The sequence below is a fragment of the Sinocyclocheilus grahami genome, unplaced genomic scaffold, assembly GCF_001515645.1.
Source record: "Sinocyclocheilus grahami isolate Dianchi unplaced genomic scaffold, SAMN03320097.WGS_v1.1 scaffold1410.1, whole genome shotgun sequence".
In the NCBI taxonomy this organism is placed as follows: Eukaryota; Metazoa; Chordata; class Actinopteri; order Cypriniformes; family Cyprinidae; genus Sinocyclocheilus; species Sinocyclocheilus grahami.
Genome location: NW_015506589.1, coordinates 136043 through 146268, shown reverse-complemented (window position 1 = coordinate 146268; position 10226 = coordinate 136043). Strand labels below are relative to the sequence as shown.

Genomic DNA, 10226 nt, shown 5'->3' with positions numbered 1-10226 from the left:
CTCTCTATCTAAGGAGAAGGGAAGGAGAATGATGTTTAATGGATTGAATGCAGGTAAAGTGGCAGACTAAGAGCTTTCTGGGATCTCAGGAGTGTCAGTAAAGATCTTCAGCTCATCTCTGCAGTGCGTCAGAGCCACATTTGCTTCCGAGCGCCGTCACATTCAATCATTCTGACTGTGAGTCTCGCACAGATGCACACACACTTCAGATAAACACACAGGAACTCATCATGAGTTCTACTGTTATCTACTTTATTTACATCTAAAGAAGTGTCAAAGTTTCAAATCTGCTGTTCATCATTGTACTAGAAGTAACATGTTCACATGAGCGGCTGTGTCCTGCCATTTATAAACACAAGTCTTCAGGTGAACTTACCTGAACCTGCAGTGTTTCAGTGGCTCCAGACCTGCAGGAGGCAGCAGCGAGCGCACGCTGTCAGATCACTGCTGTAGGAAGAAGAGTAAAGCTGCCTTCATGTTTATTCAGGTTTGATCAATGTCAATATAACGGATCAAGCTGGAATCACATTAATTGGTTTTGCAAACTGATTTTTTTAAAACAGATCTTGTTTAAATTTTAACATTGATTTCTAAGTACTTTGTTAACATTTTCACAACACTATAAAAAAAAACACTGGCATTACATCAACCACGTTTTAACACATGCTGGCTGTGTTTGGAAACTAGATTACAATGTGATCAAAGTGATTTTTTTTTGTATAAAATGTTTTCAAATATATTTTTTCACATACTAACAAAAACTGAAATCTTTTTAGCACTAGTGCAAATAAATGAAGAGCAAACAACGGGATGAATAACTGATGCTTGTCTGATCTGTGTGTACTTTATGCTGCCGCAAAGAATGATGGGAAATGTAGTTTTGTCATGCAAGCCTCATGTCACCTCATTAATGTTCTGAGCCAATCACCTGAGCTGTAAAAGTCATGTGACCGATCACTCCTGCTCTATTTCATACTTTTAAATGCTTCCAGAAGTCAGCGAAACCTCTGCTCTGTAATATAAGGAAATATTTCCTGTTGAGATGTTGCTTGCGAAGTTATTTTCAGCGCGTCAGTGAGTGTGAAGCAGTTTCGCAGTGAGACACATTTAAAGCGCTGAATTATACATGAGGACTGTCAGCGTACTGTGGTCAGAGAGAATGTCATGTGACAAGGAATGACCCGTTTCCATGGCAACACTGGCAGGTGTCGAACTGCACCGGTCCTTTACATCACACACACACACACACACACACACACACACACTCTCTCTCTCACACACACACACACACTGCTGCTGCTGCTTTAATTATTCATGCATCACTTTCTGTCTGACATTTTGGCCTGAACTTCAGAACATGAGCAGGTCATATTTCCTAACCGCTGATGTCACACGGCCTACTTTGCCGATCATCTTGGTACTTTCCTGGACCTTGATCGTGGTAGTTACCTTGCTGTCTATGGGAGGGTCAGAGAGCCCTCAGATTTAATCAAAAATATCTTAAATTGTGTTCCGAAGCTGAACGAAGTTCTTACAGGTTTGGAACGACACGAGGGTGAGTAGTTAATGACAGAATTTTCATTTTTGGCTGAACTAACCCTTTAATACAGCGCCTGTACAAAAATAAAGTTCAACATAAGCCTATACCAAAAAAGTAGGTCTATTTATTTCTTATCAGTGTTTTTTGATAAACATAACTCAATATAACATTGCGATTACAGGAAAAGAGCTTTTACTGTTATAAAAACAGATGTGTGAGCATTAAGCCTAGTTCACACTACAGGACTTTAACCGTGCGTGGATCGCTGTGCTGTTCAGACTACACGACTTGCTGTCTGGCTTGAAGCCCTTGTGGTGTTCACACTACGTGAATGATCCGCAACAGGGGGTCACACACTACACGAGCTGACAACAACGTTTTGTCACGAAAACACGCGAGAAGTTGAATGCGAAACAACAAGTGAGTCGTTTATTTGCAAATGGACGTCGGGAAGAAATTAGCGCTTCAAGCTCTTTGCGCGATGATCTGTTCTGAAACATTTTGTGTCCAAACTAGGGATGTCAATTTTTGATCATTTCCATGATCGATCGGCATTTAAATTAACAATCAATTAATCGATTGATCGTTAACCTTAATACGATTGCAGTGGTATACACTCACCAGCATGACAGGATTAGCAGTCTAAATTAAAGGCAGTAGCAGGATTGTAAATGATTATGATCATTTGATAAAATGAAGAGAGCGCGCTGTAGTTACATTTGGGATCATTTTACATTAAACGCAGGTTGTTGGCTGTTTTATATCCTGTCACAGAGACGCTAAACGCACCTTTTAAAATGGTTTCATGGTGCTCGTTGTATTTTAAAACACAATAGCAATGTTTGCAATTGACATTATCGCCATTTAAAATAAAATGATCCCAAACGTAACGGCTGTGCATCAGTGAACCTCTTCCACCATTGCTCACATGAAACATGTTAATGTGAATATTATGACACAACTGAGGTACAAGGCTTTGTTTAGAAGAGAAATAATTGGTTAGCAGGCTTTTGCATTCACGTCGTTCGATGCCGTTATACGGCTTTGTGTTCTGTTTGGCGGGTTGGTCACGAATTTCCACAAATTTAATAATTTTTATTGTTTCTTTTCCCAAATCCTCACCGTCTCACCCTCTAATTTCGCAGGTTTATTTTCTTGTCGTTCACTTTTAATCCCTGTTTTTGCCTCTTACTGTGGTAAAAAAAAAATATAATAATAATTAGACCATATCCTCTTGCTCGCCAAAACGACAGATAGCATTGTTAATCTAAATTAACCTAATTATTTTATAGAAATATCATGGGTTTCAGTTTTTATCTCTCGTCCCATTCAATTTCAACACAGTTTGTTCTTGTTAGACAAGGCACGTCAAGTTTATTTTTAGGAGGACCAACCATAGACTGTATAAAAACATGGATGTAGTGTCCGTGTCGTCACCCGTAGGTTTCCGAGGAGCGTTTTTGAAGCTCAAAAGTGGGCGGAGCCGGCCGTCGCCATCTTGGCAGGGCGTCACCGAGCGTCACTCCCGGATAATCGAAAATGGGCAAAGAGGCGGGAGCTGGCTGCTGAAACCACGCCCACCTAACACGACGGCGGTGACAGCAGCGGCAATGCACCGGTCACTCAAGTGGCCACGCCCTTAATTATGCAGAACTTTAAGGCTTAATATAATTTAAACGGATGAGTTATAAAAAAAGTCACCCCCTCACAGTTGTCATGAAGGGCAAAATTAGCTATATAGACCAAAATAATTTTTTGTACCATGTTTTTTTCTGCGAGAGAGCGGGAGGACCAACATGATATGCGGGGCGAAATGAAAGATTTTGTGACCCCGAATTAAGAATTCATTCCTACGACTTAATTCATTTAGTTTAATCATGGGTTATCTAGGAAACAAATTAAGGAAACATGGACCGTGGCGTTTTGCGCATGTGCAGCACGCACCCCAAAATGAAATTGCTTAATCGACCATCAATAGCTTTAATCGGCTACATCTCTTATCGACCATTAATCGATCGTCGATTAATCGTTGACATTCCTAGTCCAAACTTTACTCCTGCAGTCTCAAACTGTCTCAAGTCAGACGAAATGTATATTTTTATGCTTTGTAGGAAAGATTATGTAATCTTCTGATATGGACTCACACTCACACATCGACTCACACTTAAAGTGCAACCAGACTGACTCTGGATCAGCTGACAGAAACTATGTAACAAAATCGCTGTATATTATTCTCAGTCCATAATCTTGTGCTTTTACTTTGGCGTCGGCGCTGTCTCAAGTCAGACAACATTTCTAACCGCTAAAAGAAAGGATCTCTTCAGACTCTGATAAAGCAACGTGTAAAAAGATTGATCAACTATTATGTAACTTTGTAGGGAAAAATAAAGGCACAAAAAAAAGTAAACTTCATACACAATGATCTTACCTAATTATTTTGCTTGCAAAATATTTCATTCACAAATGCAAGATTATGAAAGTTACCCCCCAATTTCCTCACTTTAAAGAAGATCTATATTAAATTCTTGTCTACCTCCTGTAACAAAAAAGTAACTAAAACTTTGAATGTATGCTCACTATTTGGTGTTTTTGTAGAATTTTTATGTTTTGTAGGAAAGATTATGTTTTTTGTTATGTAATCTGCTGATATCGACTCATTCACACTTAAAGTGAAGCCGGACTGACTCTGGATCAGCTGACAGAAACTGGAACAAAATCATAATAATAATCTGGTGTTTTTACTTTATGTGGTGTTTTTGTGGTTAAAAAAGCACATTTCCAAACCTGTTGATGCTGATCTCTGATCCTTCTCTTCAGAGGTCAGTAGTTTCTGAGCAGGAGGGCTGGTTTAGCTGGTAAAACATCTTTCTCCATTTGAAGTCATTCAAACGCAGTCGCGTATTTTCATTCAATAGAATTTGAGCGCTTGTAGAAAACAACCGCAGAATCAAGATGGCGGCTGGTGAACTGAAGCGCGTGCGTTCAAACTGCGTGGGAATGTTTTCTTATTCCCGCTCCCGCTGAATTTCTGACCATTATCGCGCGCTCTGACAAACATTCTAATATAATTTTCGCGCTATTAGTATGCGGAAATCGCTTTTGAATGAGCGCTCGCTGTTCTTAAAATTAAAGTAACTTGAAATTAAAGCACATTCAATTCACTAATTCTATCATAAATATGTTAAATAAATAAAGATAAAAAATAACAGCACCACCACCTCTCTTGTAGTATGGATAGTAAAAAACTCTTGGAGTAAAAAAGGTTGACAACCACTGAGTTAGAGGGTCTTTTTTTTTTTTTTATAAAAAGAAAGCAACCAGCAGGGAACAGTGAAGGTAAACGTCAGTGAAAGTGACGCAAGCTTCTGGAGGGTAGATACTGTGAGTCTGAAGTAAGGCAGTGTTGGGCAGTAACTAGTTACAGTAATAATATTACTTTTTGCAGTAACTAGTGTAACTAATTACCATTTCAGTAATAATATTAGAGTTACCATCCATAAAACAGCTTGTTATTTTTGATGCCTCAACCCCCACTGATTTGAAATCCAACAATCCAATAATTCCTAGATTTATTTTCACGACTCGCACAGGCACATGAAGTCACCAGTGCATCAGGAAAGCTTGGAATATGGAAAAGCTTACATTAAGGGCATTAATTGTGGTCAAGGCATTACTTTACTCTGGCATTACATGGCTTGCCCACCCACATCCCTTATAAAGGGGTTGTTTTGTAGCCAAACATCAATGCTTTGAATGTTATATGCGAGCAGCTATTGGTAACCAATGCAAACTGATGAAAAAAAGTCACAGAGGTGTGACATGCACTCTTTTTGGCTCGTTAAAGACTAATCTTGCTGCCGCATTCTGGATTAGTTGAAGAGGTTTGATAGAATTGGCTGGATAAAACAAGAGCTTGAACAAGGAGTTGTGTAGCATGTTCTGATCTTCCTAATGTTGTATAAAGCAAATCTGCAGGACTGATGCAGCTCTAGCGATGTGGTCTGAGAAATTCAGACCAAACTCCAAGGTTCCTGGCTGTCCTGGAAGGTGTTATGTTGAATTAATATTGAAGACTCCAAACACGGAATTCATTTCAGCCCAGAAATAATGAATCACGTAACACGTAACATTCTACGTAACGCTGTTTTATTTGGCACAGAGGTTCATTACAACCGACTGAAGAAAGAAAAACGAGATTTCAGCTGAGAAACTCAGTCACGACGACTAGCAGAGGATAAAACCAAGCCGGTAGCTTTGTGATCTGACAAGTTTTCTTGTGGCCTCGTGAGTTTCAGCAGCTGAGTGTTGGTACCAGAGTAACAGCAGGGTAAAGCTACAGGAGCAAAGAACAATCCTGAAGGTTAAAGCATCACTTCTCTCATTGGTACAAGCATTTCAAATCAGCATCTACTCGACTAGACAATTTCTCCTAAACAACAGACATGTTGAGCAATCAGTCACATATGAACATTTCATCAATCTGGAATATAAAAGAGTCCATTAGATCCTAAAGCAGCACATTTCAGAGTCTGAAGGGTTTTCTTCAACAATAACGCTATAAAACCACGTCTTTTTTGCAATCAACAATCTCGTTTCAAACTCTCAAACTTCTAACATTTTAATTCTACAGAAAGAGAAGAAATACAATTTTAAAAAGAATTAAACGCAGAAAAAAGGGAATCAAAAGAACGGCAACAATACTATAAGAATAACATTAAAGAACAATCGTACATCTATTTTGGCAATATTTCCCAAATTCAACAGAAAAATAACTTTTCATCCGTGGGAAAATAAATCAAAGTTCTACAAGAGAACAGACGCTTCTCCACTCGCTTTGTCTAAACAATTTGGCCTCGGTTTCTAATCTTGTTGTTTAATTTTAGTTTTTACATTTTGGTTTTGTTCGTGTTTCAACAAGAATCAGAGTCCGAAAGGTTTAAAGACTTTCGCGTGAATCCTAGAACGTGTTATTTTGGTAACTATTCCAACAGTGAGGAGTGTGTTAAACCGGTTAGTTAAGCACACAGACACACATGAACGCCATCTTCGGCTCCGGGCTCCTTCATGTGCGTTAGAAGAAGAAATACGAGGTATTTGGTCTCAACACTAACCCTATTTGGCAAGTTCAGCTTCAACACCACAAACAAAGTAGCTGGTCTTATTTTCGGGTTTAACATATGAAAATATATCCAATATCTGCTAGTTATTATTATTATTAGTTATAATTTCTAGAATAGAATCTGTGTCTGTGAGGTAATCATCATCATCATGTTACGAGCTCGAGCTAATGAGTGCGTTTAGCTTTGGTTAATGGTCAGCTGGTCAGTTTTCTGGTTTAATCACCATCACTGACCAGGAAGACAACCCATGCGGCAAAAAAAATAAACATAAATCTGGCCAAAATATATTTTAAATATATGCTAAATGTATGTTGTAAACTGTGAAGCTCAGTGAAATTTGGATGGAATAGCTTGTAATTGTAGGCCTACTTGTGAAAACTTGTTATTGTACTAGGTATTTATTTTAAATTAATTAATTAATTTAAATTTTATTTATTAATTTTTTTTAAATGTTGTAAAATATGTTCTTTGCTTAACGACAGGTGTGACATTTTGACATGTTCAAAAAAATATTTAAAAAATTACTAAAAATGACAAAAAATATTTTGACAGAAAATATATTCACATAAAAATATTCTGAAACATATTTCAGCAAATATATATATTTTGGCCATTTTTTTGTATATTAAGACGTATATTTAAAAACATATTGAGAGTGTGTGTGTGTGTGTGTGTGTGTGTGTGTGTGTGAGTGTGTGTGTGTGTGTGTGAGAGTGTGTGTGTGTGTGTGAGCAGTGTAAGGCTCTGGTGAGAGAGACGTGGTCGCTGTCCAGCTGCAGGGGGTGTGGGGGGTAGAGGTGTCTCATCCGGTGCCAGTGTCCGGCGGGTGGTCAGGCTGAGGTTCAATCATCACCTGACACTGACGCTCCACTGCAGCAGCCTGAGGAACACCAGGACCCTTCATCACAGATGACATATGGATATTAATGTTTTATTCTACAATGCTAAAAGTATTTTTTTATTTATTCTAATATGTTTCTTTAATGCAAAAGTATTGTTTCTTCATTGTAAAATACAATTATTCTATCATGCAAAAAATGTATTCTTAAATGTATTTAACATGCTAGTTACTTGCTAATCATGCTAGTAGCATGTTAATCAGGCTAGACAAATGCTAGTGAAATGCTAGTAACTTGCTAATCATGCTAGCAACATGCCAGTAATATGTTAATCATGCTATAAAAATGCTGGCGACATGCTAGTAACATGCTAATCAGGCTAGAAACATGAACTTTTTTATCTAGTTTATTCTAAAATGCTTATTTCTTGAATGCAAACGTATTATTTCTTCCTTGTAAAATACAATTATTCTATAAAGCAAGATATGTATCTAAACGTATTTTTTTCTATAATGCTAAAAGCAGAATGTTTTTTTCTTTAATGCTAAAAGTATTGTTTTATTTTGAAATGCATATTGAAATGCAAAAAAATTACAAATTTCCCCATGCCATCTCCAGCCTAAACAGCTAACGCGGGAATTATTACCTGTGTTCTGTAATTCATGCTCCAGCTCTAATTATTGCCTCTCTCTCAAGTACTATGTAAATACATATGCATATTTTTATACAGCTGTATATATTGAGTAAATAATGCGCAAATCTGTACATTAATCTTCTGTTCCAGATTCATACACATTATTATTTATTGTTAAGTCTTTTTTAAATGTTTCTGTTCTCATGTCAGATATGTATGTATGTACGTACCAAGAGCTTCTTAAAAACCACAACAAATTCCTTCTGTGTTTGCGCACATGGCGAATAAAGCTGATTCTGATATATTCTATAATGCAAAAAATTTATTCTTAAATGTATTTATTTTTGGAATGCTAAAAGTATTTATTCTAAAGTGCTATTATTCTATAATGCTAAAAGTATTTTTTATTTATTCTAAAATGCCTTTTTCTCTTTAATGCAAATGCATTTCTTTATTCTAAAATAAACATTTTCTATAATGCAAACATTTACTCTAAAATCTTTTTATTTTATAAAGCTAAAAGTATTTTTTTTTAATTCTAAAATGTTTTTATTCTACAATGCTGAAAGTGTTCTTTTGAGAGCAGAGCTGAGAGTTTAGTAGTCACTCTGGGTAAGCATGTGCTAAATTAATAAATGTAAACAGTTTGTGTAGTCACTATAATTAGCTTTACATTTATAAAAACGACAGAAGTCCATCATGACGCTCTCTGTGTAAATCTCCATGTCTCTGTAGGACTGTACCGATGTCGGCGATGTGTTCACCTGTGGCCTGAGCTCAATAGCGTCGACTGCTCGGATGCTGGCGTCTTTAGCTGCGGCGTCTCTCTGAGAAACACTCTGTCCTGCTGACAGACTCCAGTCACCCTGAGAACCCTTCTGACAGAAGAAGCTACACACACACACACACACACACACACAGAGTCAGAACACTGTGCCAGATGATCACAGTATGTGTGAGTGATGGTGAGAACAACAGACGCACTTGTGCCGGTAGCCAAACATCAGGAAGAGAGCACAGAATATGATGCAGGCCATGCCGATGTGGATCCCAACCACCAGAGCCGTCATGGAGCCCTCACCATCCTGACGACAGTCACACAAACTCTCACCCGCTGCTCTCTCTCACACACACACACCCACACCCACACACTCTCAAACACACACACACACACACTCTCAAACACACACACACACACACACACACACTCACACACACACACACACACACACTCTCACACACACACACACACACACACACACACACTCTCAAACACACACACACACACACCCACACACTCTCAAACAAACACACACACACACACTCTCAAACACACACACACACACACACTCTCAAACACACACACACACACACACACACACACTCAAACACACACACACACACACACACACACACACACAGTCAGGTTAGGATTATTACAGTGATCTAAAACTGCAGTGTGTTCTGTTATAGAAAATGTCTTTGCATTGTGAAAATGTAGTAGATAATCCAATAAATACAATAATTTCACATGAAAACATACAGAAAAAGCAGAATGTGCATTTTGTGTAAAGCAGCTGATAATAAACGTCTGAATAAAGCAAGGATGCATATTGAATGTGATTGTGTTCACTGATGGTCTCTGTCTCTATCTAGTGTGTGAGACGTCCTGCTGCAGACCAGTGATGCTTCCAGTGTTACATATGAACAGGGATTGAAATTAATCTGGCTGTTAAAATTAAGATTTTTAGTTTAAAACTATTAGCCAAAAATATCAGAAGTCAGATCCTAGATTTAAACAGATCTATTCTGAAATCTGATTCTGAATCTCTAAATCTCGCAGTTAAATTGAAAAAAAGTTATTGTTTGAGGATTTTCAGATGATGAATATGAAGCGTCACCTGCTGCATCTTTCCTGCTCTTTTCAGTCTCAGCCAATGAGACGAGCCGCTTGTTGCCGATGCTGTCGCCGTTCCCGTTAAAGGCTGTGAGCTGGATCTCATACACCGCTGACGATTCTGCAGGAGACACACACTGACTGTCAGACTGATGTGTGTGTGTGTGTGAGAGTGAGAATATGTGTGTGTGTGTGT

The 10226-nt window shown here is 38.1% G+C and overlaps 1 protein-coding gene across 1 annotated transcript in view; it reads right to left on the bottom strand.

The window, feature by feature from the left end:
• Positions 1–7462: 7462 nt before the first annotated feature.
• Positions 7463–10226, bottom strand: part of LOC107570054 (immunoglobulin superfamily DCC subclass member 3-like) — a 20948-nt gene continuing 18184 nt past the window's right edge. Inside the window, exons 11-14 of the mRNA XM_016256246.1 lie at positions 10035–10151; positions 9118–9247; positions 8877–9024; positions 7463–7540 (exon numbers count right to left, since the gene is read on the bottom strand). Coding sequence (XP_016111732.1) covers positions 7463–7540; positions 8877–9024; positions 9118–9247; positions 10035–10151 — 473 coding nt within the window. The remainder of the gene's footprint in view (positions 7541–8876; positions 9025–9117; positions 9248–10034; positions 10152–10226) is intronic.